The sequence below is a fragment of the Heterodontus francisci genome, chromosome 29 (genome assembly GCF_036365525.1).
Source record: "Heterodontus francisci isolate sHetFra1 chromosome 29, sHetFra1.hap1, whole genome shotgun sequence".
Classification (NCBI taxonomy): Eukaryota; Metazoa; Chordata; class Chondrichthyes; order Heterodontiformes; family Heterodontidae; genus Heterodontus; species Heterodontus francisci.
The window spans coordinates 7,405,192-7,432,019 of NC_090399.1; the positions used below are offsets into that span (position 1 = coordinate 7,405,192).

At 44.2% G+C, this 26,828-nt stretch overlaps 1 protein-coding gene across 1 annotated transcript; it reads right to left on the reverse strand.

The window, feature by feature from the left end:
- Positions 1-2: 2 nt before the first annotated feature.
- Positions 3-26,717, reverse strand: LOC137345676 (butyrophilin subfamily 1 member A1-like). Its single transcript, XM_068008940.1, has 8 exons — positions 26,703-26,717; positions 25,951-26,130; positions 25,288-25,597; positions 18,915-19,034; positions 18,343-18,375; positions 13,391-13,417; positions 8,914-8,940; positions 3-1,002 (listed from the first exon to the last, which is right to left on the reverse strand). Exons 1-8 carry the CDS (start codon positions 26,715-26,717, stop codon positions 479-481), a joined length of 1,236 nt encoding a protein of 411 aa, XP_067865041.1. The 3' UTR covers positions 3-478.
- Between the last annotated feature and the right edge of the window lie 111 nt (positions 26,718-26,828).

Genomic DNA, 26,828 nt, shown 5'->3' on the forward strand with positions numbered 1-26,828 from the left:
AACCTTTGCTAGTTCTGATGATAGAGGTGAAGTTTCAGGTTAGAGGGACACTTTTATAATCTGGTAGCAGACGGATGGCAAATCCAACAGTTACCAGAGCCCAAGATTCTCCTGGTTTCTCAGTGTTTTATATGGGGTGAAACCTCTACTCCTCACTGTGAAAAATTAGATCTTTAATTTGTTCCTAACTTTTATTTTGCATGAGATACAAACATGCAGTGGGCTGACTTGTGGAAGCTGAATTTACATTATTTAAAGCTCGTACAAGCAGACTGTATTTTATTAAAGGGGTGATTCCAGCAAACTCCAACAATAATTATCACTGTAATCCAGCAGCATTTTAGCTATTTTATGCAAAGCTTATCTTAAAATGAAAGATTAAATTCAATATTTACATATTTGATAGGTTCCTTTGACTGATTGTGTTGAACTAGAAAGTATTTTGGAGAAACCTTGAGTTCAGAGACCTTTTAAAGAACTACTGTTGAACTGGGCAGATTTTCAGCCATTTGTTACAATGCTCCATACTGAAGAAGGGATAAAGTTTGTCTGTGAATTCACTCCCAGTGAAACTGTAGAGGTAACTCTTGGTGTTTGCACTATAAAATGAAACTATCCTGGACTCATAACAGAGATAAACACCAATCTTCCTGGGAATCTCATGGGCAGGGATATTGGATTTATTGGCAGAGTTTGCCTGAAATTTATCCTCATCCCTCCCAATGGTCCAAAATCCTTTCTCTGGGATCAGTTGAATATCCCCCTTCCTGACTACAGACTCTTTGGCTACTCCCAGAGTCCAGTGCTGATTCCCCACCACCTCCACCTCCCAGTAATGTCTCCCTGATGTGAATCCCTCCGATCCCAGCACAGATTCAGAGGCTGTAAACCTCTCTTCATTTTCAGGGACACTCATCACTGTCCGGGTCAATCTCACATTCTTCAGATCCTTCGATACCTCAAGCCTTGGATTTGCTGTTTCTGTATCCAGGGTTACAGTGACTGGGAGGAAAAGGGCAGAATTAGTGAGAGCTGAAGTACAGGTTCTGAGGCTCAATTAAACCAATCAACAGTAATGTTTGAAAGACCAAATGAAGCAAGAGATATTGTAGCAAGAATCACAACTAGAAGAACAACCACTTACATCTCTTTCGCACTCCTGGCTGACACAAAGATGCCTGAAAGCACTTTCCAGGGGAGGCAGTGGTGTAGTGGTATTGTCACTGGACTAGTAACCCAGAGACCCAGGGTATTGTTCTGGGGACATGGGTTCAAATCCCACCACAGCAGAAGGTGGAATTTGAATTCAATTAATAAAAGATCTGGAACTAAAAGCTAGTGAAACCATTGTTGATTGTTGTAAAAGCCCATCTGGTTCACTAATGTCCTTTGGGGAAGGAAATCTGCTGTCCTTACCTGGTCTGGTCTACATGTAACTCCAGACCCACAGCAATGTGGTTGACTCTTGAATGCCCTCTGAAATGGCCTAGCAATCCACTGTGTATCTAACTGCTACAAAGTCAATAAAAAGGAATAAAACTAGTCGGAACACCCAGCATCGACATAGGCACTAGAAACGACAACAGCAAACCCAGCCCTGTCGACCCTGCAAAGTCCTCCTTACTAACATCTGGGGTCCTGTGCCAAAGTTGGGAGAGCTGTCCCACAGACTAGTCAAGCAACAGCCTGACATAATCATATTCACAGAATCATACCTTAATGTCAATGTCCCAGACACTGCCATCACTATCCCCGGGAATGTCCTGTCACACTGGCAGGACAGACCCAGCAGAGGTGGTGGCACAGTGGTATACAGTAGGGAGGGTGATGAGCTGGGAGTCCTCAACATCAACTCCAGACCCCATGCAGTCTCATGGCATCAGGTCAAACATGGGCAAGGAAACCTCCTACTGATTACCACCTACTGCCCTCCCTCAGCTGATGACTCAGTACTCCTCCATGTTGAACAGCACTTGGAGGAAGCACTGAGGGTGGCAAGGGCCACAGATTGTACTCTGGGTGGGGGACTTCAATGTCCATCACCAAGAGTGGCGCGGTAGCACCACGACTGACTGAGCTGGCCGAGTCCTAAAGGACATAGCTGCTAGACTGAGTCTGCGGCAGGTGGTGAGGGAACCAACACGAGGGAAAAACATACTTGACCTCGTCCTCACCAATCTGCCTGCTGTAGATGCACTTTCCATGACAGGATTGGTATGAGTGTCCACTACACAGTCCTTGGGGAGACCAAGTCCTGCCTTCACATTGAGGATACCGTCCATCGTGTTGTGTGGCATTATCACAGTGCTAAATGGGAGAGATTTCGAACAGATCGAGCAATGCAAAACTGGGCATCCATGAGGTGCTGTGGGCCATCAGCAGCAGCAGAATTGTACTCAACCACAATCTGTAACCTCATGGCCTGGCATATCCCCCACTCTACCATTACCATCAAGCCAGGAGACCAACCCTGGTTCAATGAAGAGTGCAGGAGGGCATGCCAGGAGCAGCACCAGGCATACATCAAAATGAGGTGTCAACCTGGTGATGTTACAACACAGGACTACTTGCATGCCAAACTGCGTACGCAGTATGCGATAGACAGAGTAAAGCGATCCCATAATCAATGTATCAGATCTAAGCTCTGCAGTCCTGCCACATCCAGCCGTGAATGGTGGTGGACAATTAAACAAATAACTGGAGGAGGTGGCTCCACAAACATCCCCATCCTCAATGATGGGGAAGCCCAGCACATCAGTGCGAAAGATAAGGCTGAAGCATTTGCAACACTCTTCAGCCAGAAGTGCCGAGTTCATGATCCATCTTGGCCTCCTCCTGAAGCCCCAGCATCAGAGATGCCAGACTTCAGCCAATTCGATTCACTCCGCGTGATATCAAGAAATGAATGAAGGCACTGGATACTGCAAAAGCCATGGGCCCTGACAATATTCCGGCAATAGTGCTGAAGGCCTGTGCTCCAGAACTTGCCGCGCCCCTAACCAAGCTGTTCCAGTACAGCTACAACACTGGCATCTACCCAGCAATGCGGAATATTGCCCAGGTATGTCCTGTACACAAAAAGCAAGACAAGTCCAGCCTGGCCAATTACTGCCCCATCAATCTGCTCTCAATCATCAGTAAAGTGATGGAAGGTGTCATCAACAGTGCCATCAAGAAGCACTTGCTGAGCAAAAACCTGCTCAGTGACGCTCAGTTTGGGTTCCGCCAGGGCCACTCAGCTCCTGACCTTATTACAGCCGCAGTTCAAGCATGGACAAAAGAGCAGAACTCCAGAGGTGAGGTGAGAGTGACTGCCTTTGACATCAAGACAGCACTTGACCGAGAATGGCATCAAGGAGACCGAGCAAAACTAAAGTCAATGGGAATCAGAGGGAAAACTCTCTCATGGTTAGAGTCATACATAACACAAAGGAAGATGGTTGTGGTTCTTGGAGGTCAATAATCTCAGCTCCAGGACATCACTGCAGGAGTTCCTCAGGGTAGTGTCCTAGGCTCAACTATCTTCAGCTGCTTCATCAATAACCTTCCTTCAATCATAAGGTCAGAAGTGGGAATGTTCGCTGATGATTGCACAATGTTCAGCACCATTCGTGACTCCTCAGATACTGAAGCAGTCCTTGTAGAAATGCAGCAAGACCTGGACAATATTCATGGTTGGGCTGATAAGTGGCACGTAACATTTGTGCCACACAAGTGCCAAGCAATGACCATCTCCAATGAGAGAGAATCTAACCATCTCCCCTTGACATTCAATGGCATTACCATCGCTGAATCCCCAACTTTCAACATCCTAGGGGCTATCATTGACCAGAAACTGAACTGGAGTAGCCATATAAATACCGTGGCTACAAGAGCAGGTCAGAGGCTCGGAATCCTGTGGCGAGTAACTCACCTCCTGACTCCCCAAAGTCTGTCCACCATCTACAAGGCACAAGTCAGGAGTGTGATGGAATACTCTCCACTTGCCTGGATGGGTGCAGCTCCAACAATACTCAAGAAGCTCGACACCACCCAGGACAAAGCAGCCCGCTTGATTGGCACCCCATCCACAAACATTCACTCCCTCCACCACTGACGCAGTGGCAGCAGTGTGTACCATCTACAAGATGCACTGCAGCAACGCACCAAGGCTCCTTAAACAGTACCTTCCAAACCCGTGACCTCTACCAACTAGAAGGACAAGGGCAGCAAATGCATGAGAACACCACCACCTACAGGTTAACCTCCAAGTCACACACCATCCTGACTTGGAACTATATCGTCGTTCCTTCACTGCCGCTGGGTCAAAATCCTGGAACTCCCTTCCTAACAGCACTGTGGGTGTATCTACCCCCACATGGACTGCAGCGGTTCAAGAAGGCAGCTCACCACCACCTTCTCAAGGGCAATTAGGGATGGGCAATAAATGCTGGCCCAACCAGCGACGCCCACATCTCATTAATGAATTTAAAAAAACAAAGAAAATAGGGAACAACAGAGTTTGAACAGGAAGCCTTTTAGGAGGGATTTTAAAAGTAGGGAGGAAAGTGTCAGAGTGGACAGATTTGGGACAGTGTTCCAAAGGGAAGGGTTGTGGTGGATAAAAGAATTGCCACTACATTTTAATCTGTGAAGAGTGGAGAAAGCAAGGCTCAAGTTGATAAAAATGCAAATTAGGGTTTCAGCAGCGGTGATGGGGATGTAGAAATATAACAGGTCAATGTAACAGAGATTGGAAAATAATAGACAACAAAAATATCTAGTGAAAATGCATCAACATCTACCTTTCTTTCTCTACAGTTTTGCCTGATCTGCAGAGTATTTCAGCAGTTTTTTGCTTTTATTTACTGCAAAAAATATTGATTCCGTAATTCAGATTTAAACATCTATGAAGTACTGTTGTCCACCAGCAGCAGAATTACACATCATCACCCTCTAACCTCATGGCCTGACATATCCATCATTCCACCATCAAGATCAAAGATCAACCCTGATTCAAAATCCAATCCAAGCAGTTATCACTCCTTCAGTCTACTCTCAATCATCAGTAAAGTGGTGGAAGGTGTTGTCTACAGTGTTATCAAATGGCACTAACTCACCAATGACCTGCTCATCAATGCACAGTTTGGATTCTGCCAGGACCACTCAGTTCCAGACCTCATTACAGCTTTGATCCAACACCACAAAAGAGCTGAATTTCAGAGATGAGGTGAAAATGACATCAAGGCAGCATTTGACAGAGTGTGGCATCAAGCAGTCTTAGTAAAATTCAATATCAGGAGAAAACTCCACTGGCTGGAGTCATACTGAGCAGAAAGGAAGATGGTAGTGGTTGTTGGAGGCCAGTCATCACTGCAGGATTCCTCAGGGCAATTTCCTATTTCTAACTATCTTCAACTGCTTGATCAATGACCATCCTCTATCATAAGGTCAGAAGTGGGGATTTTCACTGATGATTGCACAGTGTTCAGTCCATTCGCAAGTGCTGAGGTAATAAAGCAGGCCCACATACAGCAAGACCTGGAGAACATTCAGGCTTGGGCTGCTAAGTGGCAAGTAACGTTCGTACCACACAATTACCTGGAAATGACAATCTTCAAGAAGAAAGAAACTAACTGAATCCCCCACGGTCAAAATCCAGGGCATCACCCATTGACCAGAAAATTAACTGGACGAGCTACATAAATACTGTGGGTACAAGAATAGGTCACAGGTTGGGAATTTTGAGAGAGTAACTTACCTCCTGACTCTCCATCTTCAAGGCATAAGACAGGAATGTGATGGAATACTCTCCACTTACCTGGATGAGTGCAGCTCCAACACTCAAGAAGTTCGACACCATCCAGGACAAAACAGCCCACTTAATCGACACCCCATCCACCACCTTAAAAATTTACTCCCCCCACCACCAGCACACCATGGCAGCAGTGTGTACCATCTACAAGATGCACTGCAGCATCTCACCAAGGCAGATGGAATTTAGTACAGAGAAATGTGAGGTCATGCATTTTTACAGAAGGGATAGGGAGAGGCAGTACAAACTGAATGGCACAGTTCAGAAGAGTGTACAGGGACAGAGGGACCAGGGGATTCATGTGCACAGAAGTTGGCAGGACATATTGAGAGAGTAGTTAGCAAGGCATATAGGAACTTGGGCTTCATAAATTGAGACATTAAGTACAAAAGCAGGGAAGTAATATAAGTATATAAAGCTCTCCTGAGGAAACAGATGATGTGGAATCTCTATGGGTGGAGCGAAAAAACACCAAGGGGCAAAAAACATTGGTGGGGGTTGTATATAGACACCCAAATAGCAGTGGTGATGTACAGGATGGCATTAAACAGGAAATTAGAGACATATGCGTGAAGGGTGCAACTGTAATTATGGGTGACTTTCATCTACATATAGATTGGGCAAACCAAATTAACAATAATACTGTAGAACAGGAATTCCTGGAGTGCATTTGTTATGGTTTTTTGGACCAATAAGTTGAGAAACCAACTACAGAACAGGCCATCCTAGACTTGGTATTGTGTAATGAGAAAGGATTAGTTAACAATCTTGTTGTGCGGGGTCCCTTGGGGAATAGCGACCATAACATGATAGAATTCTTCATTAAGATAGAGAGTGAGAGAGTTGATTCCGAGACTAGGGTCCTGAATCTAAATAAAGGAAACAATGAAGTTATGAGGCATGAGTTGGCTATGATAAATTGGGAAATGTTACTTAAAGGGTTGACAGTGGATAAGCAATAGCTAGCAATTAAAGAGTGCATGGATGAATTACAATAATTGTTCATTCCTGCTTGGCGCAAAAATAAAACAGGAAGAGTGGCTCAACCTTGGGTTACAAAAAAAAATTAGGGATAGTATTAGATCCAAGGAGGAGAAATATAAAATGGCCAGAACAAGCAGCAAACCTGAAGATTGGGAGCAGTTTAAAATTCAGCAAAGGTGGACAAAGGGATTGTTAAGAAGGGGAAAATAGAGTATGAGAGTAAGCTTGCAGAGAACATAAAAACTGACTGTAAAAGCTTCTATAGGTATGTGAAGAGAAAAAGATTAGTGAAGACAAATGTGGGTCCCTTACAGTCAGAAACGGGGCAATTTATAATGGGGAACAAAGAAATGGCAGACAAATTAAATATACTTTAGTTCTGTCTTCACAAAGGAGGACACAAATTACCTCCCAGAAATGTTGGGGAACATAGGGTCTAATGAGAAAGAGGAACTGTATGAAATCAGTACTAGTAGTGAAATGGTGTGAGGGAAATTGATGGGATTGAAGGCCGATAAATCCCCAGGGCCTGATAATATACATCCCAGAATACTTAAGGAAGTGGCCCTAGAAATAGTAGATGCATTGCTGGTCATCTTTCAAAATTCTATAGACTCTGGAACAGTTCCAATGGATTGGAGGGTAGCTAATGTAACCCCACTATTTAAAAAAGGTAGAGGGAAAACAGGGAATTATAGACTGGTTAGCCTGACATCAGTAGTGAGGAAAATGATAGAGTCCATTATAAAAGATGTAATAGCAGAGTACTTGGAAAACAATGACAGGATCAGATAAAGTCAACATGGATTTATGAAAGGGAAATCATGCTTGACAAATCTACTGGAATTTTTTGAGGATGTAACTAGTAGAATAGATAAGGGAGAACCAGTGGATGTGGTGTATTTGGACTTTCAGAAGGCTTTCGATAAGGTCCCACCTAAGAGATTAGCATACAAAATTAAAGCACATGGGATTGGGGGTAAGGCACTGACATGGATAGAGAACTGGTTGGCAGACAGGAAACAAAGAGTGGCAGGCAGTGACTAGTGGGGTACCGCAGGGATCAATGCTAAGACCCCAGCTATTCACAATATATATTAAAAAGATATAGATGAGGGAATTAAAATGTAATATCTCCAAGTTTGCAGATGACATAAAGCTGGGTGGGAGTGTGAGCTGTGAGGAGGATGCAGAGAAGCTCCAGTGTGATTTGGACAGGTTGAGTGAGTGGGCAAATACATGGCAGATGCAGTATAATGTAGATAAATGGGAGGTTATCCACTTTGGTGGCAAAAACAGAAAGATAGATTATTATCTGAACGGCGATAGATTGGGAAAGGGGAAGGTGCAGCGAGACCTGGGTGCCCTTGTCCACCAGTCGCTGAAAGTAAGCATGCAGGTGCAGCAGGCAGTTAAGAAGGCAAATGGTATGTTGGCCTTCATAACGAGAGGATTCGAGGACAGGAGCAAGGATGTCTTGCTGCAATTATATTGGGCCTTGTATACATCTGGAGTATTGTGTGCAGTTTTGGTCTCATTATCTGAGGAAGGATGTTCTTGCTATGGAGGGAGTGCAGCGAAGGTTCACCAGACAGATTCCTGGGATGGCCGGACTGATGTATGAAAAGTGATTGGGTCGATTAGGCTCGTATTTACTGGAGCTTAGAAGAATGAGAGGGGATCTCATAGAAACCTAAAAAATTCTTACAGGACTGGACAGACTAGATACAGGAAGGATGTTTCTGATGGTGGGGGAGTCTGGGACCAGTAGTCACAGTCTAAGGATAAGGGGTAAGCCATTTCGGACTGAGATGAGGAGAGATTTCTTCACCCAGAGAATTGTGAACCTGTGGAATTCTCTACCACGGAAAGCAGTTGAGGCCAAATCATGAAATATATTCAAGAAAGAGTTCTGAGGGCTAATGGGATCAAGAGATACGGGGAGAAAGCGGGAACAGGTTACTGAGTTTGGATGATCAGCCATGATTGTTTGAATGGCAGAGCAGGCTCGAAGGGCCGAATGGTCTACCCCTGCTCCTATGTTTCTCTGTGCTATAGTGATTATGATCAAGGAATAAGATCAGTTTCAATCAAATTTACATTAATTGTTCATTACAATAACTTGAGGATCTTACCTTGACACTCAGAAATCTTCTTCCAATCTGAAAACAGAAGTAATAAACTGATAAAACTGGAGAAATCAGCACGCAAATAATTCCAGAGAAAAAATTTCACTTTTTTAACTCCTGCCTGTAAATCAAACGACATAAACCCCAAAATTACTGGGACCCTGGTACTGGAAAGCTGCCATTGTCTGTGTGGACAAGGGAGGAATTTGGATTATAATCTTGTTAAACCAGATCGCTGCCCCTTTTCAAGGCCGTTCCAAAATCTCATGGTAATTGGGGCAGATGCTTTTTGTGTCTGACTCCTGTGTGGGGACACAAAAAGAGATGAGACATGTGGACTGACATCATCAGCCAGAGATCCTGGCAGTTTCTCCCAACATTATATACCAGTGCAAACCAGCCTGACAGGACTTGGTCCCAGGGGAAGTGGGTCAGTGTGGTTTTAAATTTCTGTCACTAAACAATAGTCCATGAATTTCAGTGCCTGTGGTAACAAGTTCCAGCTGGTGAGATTTGATTTGGGCAGCCTCAGCAGAATTGAGAGAAGTTTGACAGGTCTTATGTTTCACATGTTTCAAACATAATGGGCTGAATTTTACAGCCCCCCGACGTCGGGGGTCATAGTGGGGGAGGCTGGAAAATGCCTCTGGCAGAGGCCCGATATGGGTCTCAACTTCAGGAAGGCCCGGCCCAATATTGCCCAGCGAAGGAGCAAAATTTGCATATGTTAATTTATTAAAATAAACAAATTGATTAATTTCCTGCTCCCACCATCTGTCCTGGTGCGATATTGGTGCCGGTGTCCGGCACTCCCACACTTCTGGATCCCCGTCAGGGAATCAGAGCTGGAATACTGGCAGGGAGGGGGGAAGCAGGTAACATTTCAGTGCTGGCGGGGGGAAGTGGGGTTAAACTAATCTGATTGGTATAGGGGATGGTGGGAATAGGGTAAAGTTTAAAGTTTATGAACTTGGGGCGGGGGGGAAGGTCAGGAGCACATGGTTTTGGGCGGGGGTGGAAGAGGGTAAGTAATGAATTTCATGTTTATGGGGGGGGTGGTGGTTGGGAGAGGGATCACTTTATTTAAATTTTTAAAGTCAGTATTTCTTTAAATATTGTAATTGCAATGTCGGGCTCGAAGTCCTTTCAAACTGGCGTCAGTGCCTGTGTAAAGGCTGCTGACACCATTGCCAGGGACAGACTGCCCGCACCCTCCACGTCATCTGGCGGGGTGGGGGTGCGGTTTTGGTCGCCCCGGCCATTTAAATTAGCTGCTGCGTTTAATATCGCGGTGGCTCTACGAAGTACAGCCTGTGCTACAGGCCGCCATTGTAAAATCCAGGCCAATGATTCCACACATACTGACATGTGTACAATCACACACATACAAAATACAGGTTATAGAAAAGAGCTAAACTGATTATGCTAATTGTGTGTACAAAAAAATGCCTTCATTGCAAAACCTTTAATGTCTTCAGAATATAATCTGTGACAAGGAAACATAGAATGTGAGAGCACAGAAGGAGGCCATTCGGCCTATCGTGCCTGTGTTGGCTCTTTGAAAGAGCTATCCCATGTCCCATAGCCCCCACTCTTTCCCTTTAGCCTTTCAGATTTTCCATTTGCAAGTATACTGAAGTAAACTATGTTAATATTGAATCTGCTTCCACTACCCTTTCAGGCAATACAAACCAGATCATAACTCACAGTGTTAAAAAAAGTCTCCTCTCCCCTCTTGTTCTTTTGCTAATTACCTTCACTCTGTTTCCTTTGGTTACCGACCCTCCTGCTGCTGGAAATAGTTTCTCCTGATTTACTTGATCAAAGCTCATAGTAATTTGGAACATCTCCATTAAATCTCCTCTTAACCTTAGAGTCATAAATTCGTACAGCATAGAAACAGGCCCTTCTGCCCACTGCGTCCATGCCGACCATAATGCCTATCTATACTAATCCCACCTGCCTGCATTAATTCCATATCCCTCTATGCCTTGCTCATTCAAGTACCTGTCCAGATGCCTCTTAAATGTCACTACTGTTCCTGCCTCCACCACCTCCTCAGGCAGCTCATTCCAGATACCCACTATTCTTTGTATGAAAAATTTACCCCTTTGATCCCCTTTAAACCGCCTACCTCTCACCTTAAATCTATGCCCTCTAGTTTTAGTCACCCCTACCATGGGAAACAGACTCTGGCTATCTACCCTATCTACGCTTTCCATAATTTTATATACCTCTATCTTGTCCCCTCTCAGCCTCCTTCACTCCAGGGAAAACAGACCCAGCCTATCCAATCTCTCTTTATAACTCAAGCCTTCCAAACCAGGCAACATCCTTGTGAATCTTTTCTGCACCGTCTCTAGCTTAATCACAACTTTCCTGTAGTGCGGTGACCAGAACTGCACACAGTACTCCAAATGCGGCCTAACCAACGTTATGTACAACTGTGACATGACGTCCCAACTCTTGCACTCAATGCCTCGGCCGATGAAGGCAAGCATGCCAAATGCCTTCTTCACCACCCTATCTACCTGTGTTGCCACTTTCAGGGAACTATGTACTTGCACCCTAAGGTCTCTCTGCTCAACAGCACTCCCCAGGACCCTGCCATTCACTGTTTTTGTCCTGCCCTGGTTTAACTTCCCAAAATGCATCACTTCACACTTTTTTTTTCCAAAATATACTTTATTCATAAACATCTGTAAAAATTACATTGCCAAACAGTTTCCAAACAGCACCAAAAAATACACACATTGCAAGGGAGATCAGTTTCCTTCAATACTGTCATGAGTTTCTTCCCAACCCTTCCGTTTCACAATTGTCATGTCAATTACAGTTTTACATTTACAGCAATTGAGAATATTAACGATACAGTTCGAGGGGTTTCCCATGGATCCAGCCCCTCAGTCCAGCTTGGTGGGGGAACCTTACACTGTGGTCTTTCCCCATTGAGCCTTTGCTGCGGCTGCCCCAAGTTTTAGTGCGTCCCTCAGCACGTAGTCCTGGACCTTGGAATGTGCCAGTCTGCAACATTCGGTGGTGGACAACTCTTTGCGCTGGAAGACCAGCAAGTTTCGGGCAGACCAAAGGGCGTCTTTCACCGAATTGATAGTCCTCCAGCAGCAGTTGATGTTTGTCTCGGTGTGCGTCCCTGGGAACAGCCCGTAGAGCACAGACTCCTGTGTTACAGAGCTGCTTGGGATGAACCTTGACAAAAACCACTGCATCTCTTTCCACACCTGCTTTGCAAAGGCACATTCCAGGAGGAGGTGGGCGACCGTCTCTTCCCCACCACAGCCAACGCGGGGGCATTGCGCGGAGGGGGCGAGACTTCGGGTGTGCATGAAGGATCTGACGGGGAGGGCCCTTCTCACCACCAGCCAAGCTACGTCTTGGTGCTTGTTTGAAAGTTCTGGTGATGAGGCATTCCGCCAAATGACTTTGACGGTCTGCTTGGGGAACCATCCGACATGATCCACAGTTTCCTTTTCCCGTAGGGCCTTGAGGACATTCCGTGCAGACCACTGCCTGATGGACCGGTGGTCAAAAGTGTTTTCCCGCAGAAACTGCTCCACAAAGGATAGGTGGTACGGCACCGCCCAACTGCATGGAGCGTTCCACGGCAATGTGACCAGGCCCATCCTTCGCATCACTTCACACTTGTCTGTGTTAAATTTCATTTTCCACTCCCTTGCCCACTTTCCCAGTTGATCTATATCCTGTTGTAACCTTAGACAACCTTCTTCACTGTCCACTATACCACCAATTTTGGTGTCAGCTGCAAACTTACTAATCATGCCCCTTACATTCACATCCAAGTCATTAATATATATGACAAACAACAGAGGGCCCAGCACCGATCCCTGCGGCACACCACTGGTCACCGGCCTTCTCTGCATATTTACCCATTAAACTTGCCACAGAAAGATATGTCTTGTCATCATCAGTAAGTACTCTTTAACAGTGTGATAATTGTTAATGACTACAATCACCCTTTCTACCAGTGAAAATTAACTATTACAAGTATGGAACATCATTCCTTCAGGTTTTTCGGGAGATTATATTTTATTTTATTTTCTCACTGTTAATCCAATCTTTCTTCCCCTCTCTTTTCTGTGCAATTTCACCCTCTTTAATTTACCCTCCTTCTCAGTCTTTCCTGAGTTTATTTTCCAATCCTACAATCTCATTGGTTAAGGAGATTGACTGTTTGTCCAATAGTTCACTCAGGTCCCAGATACCGTTTTCCTCGCTTTGCCGTTTTCATCTGGCACCTTCTGTAACTTTGTGAGCAAAAGATCTTTGTGTTGAAGGGTGCAGGGGAATTCTAACAATGCCCTGCTACAGTAAATACTGACCCTCAAATTCCCATCAGATTAAATGTATTGTTACTGCAGCAGATACATTAGTGAATACAACTGATGCTGCAACTTACCTGGTGCATTAATATATAACAACAGTTTAGGAAAAGAGAATGTCATACCTGAATCAATCAGAGATTTCCACTGGTCTAAAAAAATAAATAAAGAGTTATAAATACACTTCATTAATCTGATAGTCATAAACATTAAACTATTGTCATGCTCTCTATATTTGAAATGGTTTGAACATTGAAATGTTAGCTTTGTAGGTGTTTGCCTTGGTTCAGTGGCAGAATTCTCACCTCTGAGTCAGAAGGTCGTGGGTCCCACTCCAAAGACTTGAGCACATAACCCAGGCTGACACTCCCAGTCCAGTACACAGGGAGTGCTGCACTGTCGGAGGTACTGTCTTTCTGATGGGATGATAAACAGAGGCCCTATCTGCTCTTCTCGGCATTATTTTGAAGAAGAGCAGGACAGTTGTCCTGGTGTCCTGGACAATATTTATCCCTCAACCAACATCACAATGACATTTAACTACTCATTAATTTCATTGCTGTTGGTGGGATCTTGCTGTGCACAAACTGACTGCTGCATTTCCCACATTACAACAGTGACTACACTTCAGAAACACCTTGTTTGTAAAGTGTTTTGTGACATCATGAAGTCATGAAAGGTGCTTGATAAATAAAAGTTTGTGCATTAGTAACCCTCATTTTCAAACAGTTGAAAATAAATCACTGTTATTACGTACTTTCAAGCTATTATAAAACCCATCATCGAGATGGTTTACTTTTCCAATTTTATCCCTGTGTTTCTCCACTGTGTATGCTGGATGTCGCTGGGCAGCCCTGTCGTGTTTTACTCATGTGGTCGTACTTCATATATGAGCTGAGACAATCAGCATTTGCTGGTGATTCAATCACAGAGAACATCAGGGTTCACTGGATAACACTCACAGCAGGAACCCTGGTTTGTTTTCCCTTCCCGAATGCAAGTTCAGCTGATTCAGCACAGATCATGGGCTCTAAATGGCTCACGACCATATTGGACAATGTCTTTACACACGGACCTATCAAGGACAATTTGTTGTCACTAATATGATATTCCCATAGTAAATTTACAAGATTAGTTGGTGTGAGAAATGGAGTTGCCACACCAGTGCATCATCTTTTGAGAGTGACAGTGATGATGTGTTATTGGGAAAGTGTGGAAAGAGTTTTCATCAGCACAATCTAATCGACCTGACCTTAGTGTCCTTCAAGCAGAGGATGGTCAACTTGCTCCAGTCTTTGTACCTCTCATCTTAATTACAATCACCCAAACTATTTATTAAATTTACAAAAGTTCACCAGTTTATTTCTTTAAGTGTTTACATTGATGAAAATGTGAGGAGAGTAAATAACGTGTCTGAATCTGTTTATATTATTGGAACATGAAATGTCTGCAGAATTCTGAATGCTGAGTTAAATACGATAATTATTGTCACGATCTGTAATTTTCTGCAGTTTGGTTTTCAATATTTTTCATATACGTAAAGTAAGAACTGGAACTGTCAGTAATTTATCTGTTCATCCTACACTTTTTATCCAATTGTTGATTTGATACCATTCTGTATTTTCACTTCACTGATTCCTATCCCTGTTGATGTGGTATATTCCTGACCCACAGTGATAATGACTGACATCTTTTAGCTACTGGCTGCATTGAGATGTTTATTTCAGTCATTCACAACACTTCATTACACAATTCCCACATTTCCTCAGAGTTTCCAATGGAAAAACAGCAGGAATCCAGTTGTGCTGGAGGACGGGAGGCTGATACACCGAGTGAGATCATACATAGCTGCCTCCAGATGTGCTGAAGTGAAAACCACCCAGGGGCTGGGGTACAGGCAAGAGGAGTGGCTGAACCCCTGAAGAAGTGGTTACATTTTAAATATATTGGGTTGGTACCTTGACAAGGGGACCAAAGGAGAAATGGTCAGAGTTTTGAGTAGTGGGGAGGGGAGGGTGGTAGCAGGACTGAAAGGAAATACTGAGTAGCTTCTTAAAAGTTACATGGAGTAAAGTAAAATGACTGGTGCTGACATCTATGATGGTGAAGACCTGGGAGAAATGCCGAGTAGGATCATCCACTTGGTACTTTTTGAATGATTGAACAAGGCTGAATTGTATGTAAGTCATTCAGTCACTTGCTGGTTCCACCATGGTTAAGGATGGGTATTTTCATGGAGCCTCCTCCTCATTTATCACATGAATGCCCAGCACTACCATTCCTGTCTGAATGTTGTAGGGTGACAGAACATTGTTCTGATCTGTTAATTACAGGAAAGTTTAGTTCTGTCTATAACCTGCTGCTTTTGGTGTTTAGCATGCATGTAGCCCTATGTTGTAGCTTCATAAGAAATAGGAGCAGGAGTAGGTCATTTGGCCCCTCGAGCCTGCTCTACTGTTCAGTAAGATCATGGCTGATCTGATTATGGCCTTAACTCCACTTTCCTGCCTGTTCCCCATTAACCTTTACTCCCTTGTAGATCAAAAATCTGACGAACTCAGCCTTGAATATATTCAATGACCCAGCCTCCACTGCTCTCCGGGGTAGAGAATTCCAAAGATTAACGGCACTCAGAGAAGAAATTCCTTCTCATCTCCCGTGAAAGAGCCCTTATGTTGAAACTGTGGCTGCTAGTTCTAGTTTCCCCCACAAGATAAAACATCCTCTCAGCATCTACCCTGTCAACCCCCTCAGAATCTTATATGTTTCAATATATGTATTTATATCATGTACAAGGACACTCAGATCACTAGGTTATTGCCTCATTACATGGGATGCCTGCTGCTGTGTCTGGTCTGTCTTCTACAATCCCTATTAAAATAATGTCAGTCACCCAGCTTGATGGTGATGGAGGAGTGAGGATATACCACACCATAAGGTTACAGATTGTAATGGTCAACAGTCAAGCTGCTACTGACGGCCCACAGCACCTCAGTTTTAACCTGCTAGATCTTTCTAAGCCTGTCCCATATTGCACAGTGGTAGTGTCACACTACAGGATGGAGGGTGTGTAGATGATACTTTGTCTTCCTAAGGTCTATGAGACGATTATGCTTACTAATGTTATTATAAAGGATGTGTCACAACAGGTAGGTTGGTGAGGAACAAGTTGAGTTGATTTTTTCCTCATACTGGTTCCCTCACCAGCTGACTCAGGTCCAGTCTGGCAGCTGTGTCCTTCATGATTCATCCAGCTCGGTCAGTGTTACAAATACCAAGCCACTCTCTGTGCTTCTCTGTGCTTCTTGTGAGAAATGTTCCAACATGGATGGGTGCTGTTTTGTGAGTTGAAGGGAGTGGCAGGTAGTGATCAGCAGGAAGTTTCCTTGTCCTAGTTTGACCTGAACTCAAAAAACTTCATGGGGTCCAGAGTCTATAGTCAGAACTCTCAGGGACTCACCTCAACTGTACATAACTATGTCCCACTTCAATGGGACCACATCTTGTCAATGGTACAGGATTTACCCAGATATGGTGATGAAGGAGTCTAGTTTCTTTTACTTGACTAGCCTATTGGACAGGTCTGCCAGCGTAGGTACCAGACTGAAATGTCAGCAAGACGGGTCAACTGGCCATCTTTAGCTTCTAGCTAATTATCAAAAAGGATTTTGAGATAACTAGTGAATAGTGCTCACAGCTGTAAGGTAATATTAATCAAAAGGCATACTATAAATAAATGGTTTGTCAAACAATTTGTTGAGTTGGGAACTCGAGTGGTACAGTCAGGTATCCCAATCCTTTTACCAGGCTTGATGGAATGAAATTCTCTTCTCCTTGTACCGATTGTTGTTCTACATGAAATGAGCCTGTGTCAGTCAATCCAGTTTCTCGTGGATGTGACTGTACAGTAGTATGTGCCCATGTTCTGGACAAATTATATTATAAATTAGAATGGTCAAAGCATTAGTTGTGTGAGAAATAGAACTGGACAGCAGTTGAATATGGAAATAAGGTGCATTGTTGTAATAGTGTGTGTTATATTCAGATATGTGAGAGGTAAATGTTGAAATATTTCAGCTAACTAGAAGTTATTTGTCTATTTTTAAAACTTAAAACCTTGGGAAGGTTTTTTGCAGTTAAACATTTATAAACATTGGAAAATTATGCGAAAGTACAGCTCGTATGGTGACTTATGTACAAAATAATACTATAAAGAGTGAGTTGATTAGCCATTTTTGGCAGTCTAGCTGTGCCATCTGTACATCTAAAGACCCAAACCCAACATTCTTTACCATATTCCAGACATTTACCAAGATGTAGCTTGGCTGGTGGTGAGAAGGGCCCTCCCCGTCAGATCCTTTCTGCACGCCCGAAGACTTGCCCCCACCGCACAATGCCCCCGCGATGGCTGTGGTGGGGAAGAGATGGTTGCCCACCCCCTCCTGGAATGTGTCTTTGCAAAGCAGGCGTGGAAAGAGATGCAGTGGTTTTTGTCGAGGTTCATCCCAAGCAGCTCTGCAACACAGGAGTCTGTGCTCTACGGGCTGTTCCCAGGGACGCACACCAAGACAAACATCAACTGCTGCTGGAGGACTATCAATTCGATGAAAGACGCCCTTTGGTCCGCCCGAAACTTGCTGGTCTTCCAGCGCAAAGAGTTGTCCACCACCGAATGTTGCAGACTGGCACATTCCAAGGTCCAGGACTACGTGCTAAGGGACGCACTAAAGCTTGGGGCAGCCGCGGGAAAGGCTCAATGGGGAAAGACCACAGTGTAAGGTCCCCCCACCAAGCTGAACTGAGGGGCTGAATCCATGGGAAACCCCTCGAACTGTATCGGGAAAATTTTAATTTGCTGTAAGATGTAAAAATGTTAATGGCATAACAATGAAATGGAAGGGTTGTGAGGCAACTCATGATTGTAATGAAGCAAACGGACCGCTTTTGCACTGTTTGTATTTTTGACTTGGTGCTGTTTGGAAACTGTTTGGCAATGTATTTTTCACAGATTTTTATGAATAAAGTATATTTTGGAAATAAAAAAAATATTCCAGACATTTCAAGGTTAAATCCTTACCAAATTGTTTGATAGACTTGTCAACTTCAAGTTCTGGAAATATCCAATAAATATAAATTGCAGTTAATATCAAACAATGGTTTATTTAATCAGATGTGCTTTCACTTTCGAACATAAATAAATAATATTCATTTCCATCTGAGTAAAACCATTATCAGTCCTTTCTCCAGAACACCATGGATCCACTTCTATCACCTTTAGGTGTTTAAATGATAACCCGTATTCTAGTTCATGTTTGTTATACTGTCAAATTGGTCTATTTCTAGGGAAGATTAAGTGAAGAATAAATTAAACAAAATATTTTCAAATATATTGAAGGAAAATCAGACTCAAGATATCCCCATGAAGAAAAGAATTAAAATATCATCACTTAAACATGCCTTTGGCTTCAGTTAGAACAGCAGCCTCTCCCTCTCCCCTCTCCAAGACTAAAACTACAATGGCTGAATTATTAAAGATACAAGGGAACACAAACTTCTTCCAAATTTATCAAAAAACCTGGTTCTGTTTCCACATTTCTGTTCAATCCTGAATCTGTATTCTCCATTGTCACTGTTAGACTGAGACCGTACCTTTGAAGTATCTGTGTTGTTTCACAGTCCAAAAGATCCCAGCGGCAAGAGCTACTATTACAAGACTGAGGATCACAGATAAAAACACCAGCCAGCCTGAGATAGCTGGGAAGAAATCACCTGCAAAGTAAACATCAGTGTATTAGATTAGATTACCTTTAACATGCTTAGATGACTAGCGTGTGGCTTGGAATAGCATCAACAGTGTGGGTTCAATTCCCGTTCTGGTCTGAGGAAGGCAATGGGAAACCACCTCATCTACCCATTTCCCTAGTCATGCTCATCTCTCCTGTCTGGAGAAAAAGAGCAGTGGACCTGCTCTTGGGCAGACCGGCCCCTCTAACATATTCCACATGAATCATTCTTTTTGTCTGCCTGATATTAGACAAGTTAAAAGTTTATGTCCCCTGAGTTGTGTGACCTTGATGGCCACATCGATGATGCCCTGCACCTGGGGGAATCCAGCGATGGAGGTGAGACCCAATGCTCTCTGGGCATGCACAGGCCCATCTGTGTCAAAGTGGAAGTAGTTACCCCGTCCTCCAGAAAATGGCATCCATGACCGGCACAATGGCGCAGTGGTTAGCACCGCAGCCTCACAGCTCCAGTGACCCGGGTTCAATTTTGGGTACTGCCTGTGTGGAGTTTGCAAGTTCTCCCTGTGTCTGCGTGGGTTTCCTCCGGTTGCAAGGTTTCCTCCCACATGCCAAAGACTTGCAATTTGATAGGTAAATTGGCCATTATGAATTGCCCCTAGTATAGGTAGGTGGTGTTGGGATGTGGTAGGAATATGGAATTAGTGTCGGATTAGTATAAATGGGCGGTTGATGGTCGGCACAGACTCGGTGGGCCGAAGGGCCTGTTTCAGTGCTGTATCTCTAAACTAAACTAAACCTGCCTGATGCCACGATGAGCTGCCAACTGCGAGATGCTACCTCGATCCACAGAAGATCCCTGGAATGACCCAGTTGCATAGAAATTCAGGGTTGATGGTGACCTTGATGGCTGTAGGTAAGGGATTGCCATGAGAGACATGAGGCCTCAGGTCACTATGGATCAGAGCACAAAGGTCTGAGACTATCTGCTTGGTCTGGCAGTCTGTCATTCGCAGGTAGCTGACTGGGCAGTAGACCCGATGCCTTGGGTAGCGCCTTATTCCTCTTGCAGTCCTCACTGTGCTCCTCTGGCCTCCTGCTGTTCAGAAGGTTACATCTGCTGAAGCTCATCCTGGCTGCTCTGTCTAATGTCAGAGTAAGCTGTTCCCATCTGAACTCGCTCAGCTGGGGTCTGTTCATTCACCAGGCCTTCCCCTGCCAACCCCAGGTGTCCAGTGATGCCAGCGGGCTCATGCCCCTCTCCAGATTCCTGCCACTCACCACTAAGAAAAACAAGTCTCACAGTTCCAACAGTGGCTACTCTTTGGCACTTTTGAAGCATCTGAGCTTAATTTTGTGCCTCAGCATTATTTTAATCCCCCTTCCCAGAGCCCTCATGGTCCCGCACAGTGTTCATGTCTTGTACACTCTGCCGTGTTCCCCACATGGCGTTCCCCCATTCACGCCCTTTAAAGATCCCAAACTGCTGCTAACAAGCCTGCTAATGAGCTCCATAATTAGCTCAACAAGTAATTAATTGGAGGCCTGTGGACTTTCTGTTCCCTGCCTCCCAGCGTTCCATTAAAAATGGCTTCTCATTCCAGAGGCGGTGAGTCCCAGTGCCGACCTCCGAGAATGTGAACTTTAAATTGCACTCGCCTCCTGCACCCGCTCTCAGTGGGCTTTAAAATACTATCCCTAATTCCTCAAATTCCCTCTGCATTATCTCCGTATTGTTCTTTGTTCCAGTACTGGCTCCAACATGAACCATGAGTTCAGGATACTGAGTTTACTTTTCCAGAGTCTTATCCCCCTGCTCTGATTGGCTCCTTACACCAGGACCTCAGGATCACCGGACCATTTGGACTCCAGGTTGTGGTTGTAGAAAACGTTACCTATCCCTCTAATGATAGAACCACCTGAAGCCTCAAGGAAAAGGAAATCCAATATGGAGGCAAAACAGATTTGATGGACAAGTGCTGGAGCGATGCAGAACCCAACTCCCCTATTTGATTGATGGTAAATGAATGTGCAGCTGCATGAAGTAGGTGTAAGGGTAGGGGAGGGGGGGATGTTTGACACGATAGCGCACCCTCCCTAGAGCACCACTCCTGACAGCTGGTGGTAACCAGGAGCAACACTGTTTCCACCACCTGAAGGAACTGATAGATACACAAGATGGCAGCACTTGTAAAGGACCCCATGTCACGTTCTCATACAATATTACATTTCCTTCCATTGTAAATCCATTCCTCAGGAGGGCCCATCTTCAAGATATGAAGTATGATGGAACAGCTTGTTACATTCATATCTTTCAAGGCCATAGCATCTCAATTTCTTTTTGTTAAACAGTTTAACTGCATGATGGACATAGAAACATAGAAAATAGGAGCAGGAGTAGGCCATTCGGCCCTTCGAGCCTGCTCCACCATTCATTATGATCATGGCTGATCATCCAACTCAGTAACCTGTTCCCGCTTTCAGCCCATGTCCTTTGATCCCTTTAGACCCAAGAGCTATATCTAACTCCTTCTTGAAAACATACAATGGTTTGGCCTCAACTGCTTTCTGTGGTAGCAAATTCCACAGGCTCACCTCTCTGGGTGAAGGAATTTCTCCTCATCTCAGTCCTGAAAGGTTTACCCCATATCCTTAGACTATGACCCCTGGTTCTGGACTCCCCCACCATCGGGAACATCCTTCCTGCATCTACCCTGTCAAGTCCTGTTCGAATTTTATAGGTTTCTATGAGATCCCCCCTCACTCTTCTGAACTCCAGCGAATATAATCCTAACTGACTTAATCTCTCCTCATACGTCAGTCCCGCCATCCCAGGAATCAGTCTGGTAAACCTTCACTGCACTCCCTATATAGCAAGAACATCATTCCTCAGATAAAGAGACCAAAACTATGTTCTATGTTCTATGTTCAAAACTGCACACAATATTCCAGGTGTGGCCTCACCAAGGCCCTGTATAATTGCAGCAAAACATCCCTGCTCCTGTACTCGAATTCTCTCGCTATGTCGGTGAACATACCATTTGCCTTTTTTAACACCTGTTGCACCTGCATGCCTACCTTCACGAACTGGTGTACGGGATCACCCAGGTCTTGCTGCATATTCCCCTCTCTCAGTTTATAGCTGTTCAGATAATAATCTGCCTTCCTGCTTTTGCTACTAAAGTGGATAACCTCACATTTATCCACATTATACTGCATCTGCCATGCATCTGCCCACTCACTCAACTTGTCCAAATCACCCTGAAGCCTCTCTGCATCCTCCACATGACTCACCCTCCCACCCAGATTGTGGCATCTGCAAATTGGAGACATTACATTTAGTTCCCTCATCTAAATCATTAATATATATTGTGAATAGCTGGGCTCCTAGCCCCAATCCCTGCGGTACCCCACTAGTCACTGCCTGCCATTCAGAATAAGACCCAGTTATCACTACTCTTTGTTTCCTGTCTGCCAACCAATTCTCTATCCATTGCAATACTCTACCCCAATCCCATGCACTTTAATTTTACACACTAATCTCTGATGTGGGACTTTGTTGAAAGCCTTCTGAAAGTCCAAATAAACCACAGTCGTGTATCGATGAAGACTGTGCACATTAGTCATTGGGCACGTGCTCCTTCAACACTCAGCAGCTCAAGATTACTTTTCTGATTGTACAGGGTGGAATCACAAGGTTACATCCTGAACCTGGAGCAACATGACCTGGTCAAGAGAAGGTAGGAAAGGCATAAATCCTGTGACATGTCCCAGCAACTCTGGCAGGGCCTGTGGATCCACCTTCTTGATTAAGAGCAGGACTGTGGAAACTGCTCCAAATACAGGCAGCTCATTCCTCCGCAATTCCTCTGTGTCCTCAAGATACTGGAAGGCAAGAGGAATTCCAATAGGAATGTCCATCTTCTAAATATATGCAAGAAAAGCAACCCACAAAAAAAATTATTGAAACCAAGAGAAAAACAGATTTGAGACAATTAGGAAGTCCCTTCTCCTGGCTGTGAGCAGGTGTGTGTGTTTATTGAGAAAAGTGAAAAGAAATGATGTTATGAAGGGGGATTAAACCACTGGGAGCTGTGGGACAGTGAAGCTCCAATGCAGATTGTATACCCCAGTGACGAGAGCCTCCCAGTCCCCCAGCATCAGGCTGCTGCTCACAGTACATTACAAGCACTTGGTCCATGGACCTGATTTTTCACCCCACACTTGCTCAGCACATGCTTATGATCAGAAGCAGAAAATTTCTCCGAGTGTTCTTATCCCTCCAGTGTAATGAAGAACACAGCATCTTAACAGAGCAAGAAAGGAATGAAGAACATTTTCAGATACAGACTGACAGAAACAAATGCAACACAAACACTAAGGAGGAGAATTTCGTAAATAAAACCCTTAAAATGAGGAATAATTAAGAATAAGAAAAAGTCTAAAAGTGGATTGCAGCCCCCATCCCCTTGGGAAAAATAAGGAAACATAATCAATATTTAATCTGTTGCAAATAACTCTTTTTTTATTTCCAAAATATACTTTATTCATAAAAATCTGTAAAAATTACATTGCCAAACAGTTTCCAAACAGCACCAAAAAATACAAACATTGCAAGGGAGATCAGTTTCCTTCAATACTGTCATGAGTTTCTTCCCAACCCTTCCGTTTCACAATTGTCATGTCAATTACAGTTTTACATTTACAGCAATTGAGAATATTAACGATACAGTTCGAGGGGTTTCCCATTGATCCAGCCCCTCAGTCCAGCTTGGTGGGGGAACCTTACACTGTGGTCTTTCCCCATTGAGCCTTTGCTGCGGCTGCCCCAAGTTTTAGTGCGTCCCTCAGCACGTAGTCCTGGACCTTGGAATGTGCCAGTCTGCAACATTCGGTGGTGGACAACTCTTTGCGCTGGAAGACCAGCAAGTTTCGGGCAGACCAAAGGGCGTCTTTCACCGAATTGATAGTCCTCCAGCAGCAGTTGATGTTTGTCTCGGTGTGCGTCCCTGGGAACAGCCCGTAGAGCACAGACTCCTGTGTTACAGAGCTGCTTGGGATGAACCTTGACAAAAACCACTGCATCTCTTTCCACACCTGCTTTGCAAAGGCACATTCCAGGAGGAGGTGGGCGACCGTCTCTTCCCCACCACAGCCAACGCGGGGGCACTGTGCGGAGGGGGCGAGACTTCGGGTGTGCATGAAGGATCTGACGGGGAGGGCCCTTCTCACCACCAGCCAAGCTACGTCTTGGTGCTTGTTTGAAAGTTCTGGTGATGAGGCATTCCGCCAAATGACTTTGACGGTCTGCTCGGGGAACCATCCGACAGGATCCACCGTTTCCTTTTCCCGTAGGGCCTTGAGGACATTCCGTGCAGACCACTGCCTGATGGACCGGTGGTCAAAGGTGTTTTTCCGCAGAAACTGCTCCACGAAGGATAGGTGGTACGGCGCCGCCCAACTGCATGGTGCGTTCCGCGGCAATGTGACCAGGCCCATCCTTCGCAACACCGGGGGCAGATAGAACCTCAGCACGTAGTGACACTTGGAGTTTGCGTACTGGGGATCTACACATAGCTTGATGCAGCCGCACACGAAGGTGGTCATCAGGATGAGGGCCACGTTGGGTACATTTTTCCCGCCCATGTCCAGAGATTTGAACATCGTGTCCCTCCGGACCCGGTCCATTTTAGATCCCCAGACGAAGCGGAAAATGGCTCAGGTGACTGCCACGGCGCAGGAGTGGGGTATGGGCCAGACCTGCGCCACGACCAAAACCTGCTTTAAGCAGCAACATGTCGCAGTAGGTTAAGATTATAATCTCCAGAAGCCGGAGGTACTCGGGAAGAAGTCACAATAAAGTTAACAACATTACTTTCATTGGGGCAAAGTTCTTCAACAATATTTCTATCTTTGGCTGTAACAGTCCATCCCACTTGGATATTCCTGGCCCTGATGGGATAAACATCCAGGAACCACTGCAAATGGAACAAATGCCCAACCACTTTATGTAAATAATCCCAGTCCTGGGATTTGGAATAGTCTACATCAGGAAATCACATTTTTGAGAATGGACTAATATCCAGGAACCTGAGGGTTACCCTGTTTACACAAATATACTGAGGTAAATGAATCATCCAGTTTAACTCATCCCAAAAACCATTCCCACAATAACTCGAACATGAGAATATCTTAGTCCCAGTTTGTTTTATGACAGTGTTGAAATTGTAAGTCAATCACTATTCCCTTTCATTAACTATATTTTATCATTTACAGACCTGCTATCTGGATAGTTGCTTCTTGTTCTTTTTTCAATAGATTGTTCCGTATGAGACACTTGAACCTGTTTGTTGAATCTCTTGTTACTGCAACATTGCTCTGGACATTTACAAGACCTTTCGAGTCACGGTGGTAATTTATTTTAGACTGTGTTGTTAAGTTCTGTCCATCTCCACCAGTCCACAGCACCTGTGGCTGAGGGAGCCATCCATTAGATTCACACACAAGCTGAATTCCATTTTGATGGTATCCCTCTATCTGGATCCAGTGCTCACGTCCCAAACCTACAATGATCAATAAATATAACAACTTTTATTTATAGAACATAATGAAAATAACATTTGTTGTGAACAATCTTTAACCCATGGGAATGATTAATTTACTGTTATTGAATGATATAATCAGAATATTTCAGCACCATGAATGGGTTCATCCCAGAAGGCAGCATGCAGGAAGCAAACACTCAAGAAATGCAAAAAAGCAGTTGATTCTCAACTGACTGCTCCAACTGGCTCCAGCCCTCATTTACATGAAAGAGCAGCAGTCAGGATGGTGATACCATCAGATGTCCAGCAATGTGAAAAACTTAACCAGGTCCCTCAACCTTTCCACCAATGATCCATGTTTATCAAGACCAGGATATGTGCAGTTGAAATCCCTACTGAGGAGAACACATTTTCTAGTATCAATGGTATTGAATTAGGTGAACACCTGGTAAAGAAGTGAACTCCCTCTGTGACATCACATGGGGGACACAAGTTCAACAGGTACAGCAGCATGTCATTGTGAAGAAAGTCAAGATGAAAGAAGAGACTTTTCACTATCTCTGTAATGACCAGTATCTGTAAAAATGGGGACCAAGTAGTTCGTCACCGCACTGCAACTTGTGATCAGGTGACTCTAGTAGACTCACTGCAGGATCCAGTTGATTTCTCTCTTCAGGCAGTGTGACTTTCCTGTAGGAAGCAGACTAAGCACTTCCTTCAGGACTGAGAGGCTCTGAAAAGTGGTGTTTCCTGCTGCCATGGATATTCAACCTGGTGATGATCATGGTCCTGTGTCACCAACATCACCAGTGACTGAATGGATAAAAGCATTTTGTAACCACCACTCATTCAGGTGTCTGATGAGGAGCCTTTCCAACCAGTAACGTGCAAAGGATTAAAAGTTGCTCCTTTTTAAAAATTTAATCTTAGTTTACAAAGAACCTTAAAAACAATCTCAAAAGAAGGAACTTACTCCCTAATTATTTCATTAGTCAGCCTCTTGGGCCGACCAAACTTACACAGTGTAACAAATACTGTTTATAAAAATTAAAAACAGGTGAAACATTAATGAGCAGAATATAAAGATTCGGTAAATGGAGGATAAATCACAGTCAAAGACTGCACTGAAAGCAACTAATCAAACTTACTTTCCACATCTTCATTTTCCACACAGTCTGGGATAAAACCAGTAATGAAGTCATGAATTCTTGTGTAATGGAATTACTTTAACTTAATGAAATCTCTTAAATCTAAAATTTGACTGTCATTAGTAT

Excerpts from the sequence above, each read along its gene's own strand:
- LOC137345676 (XM_068008940.1), bottom strand. Across the intron at positions 18,376-18,914 it reads ACAACACAGATACTTCAAAG|AACTTGAAGTTGACAAGTCT; the intron begins GTACGGTCTCAG and ends GGATATTTCCAG. Across the intron at positions 8,941-13,390 it reads GAAATCTCTGATTGATTCAG|ATTGGAAGAAGATTTCTGAG; the intron begins GTATGACATTCT and ends TTCTGTTTTCAG.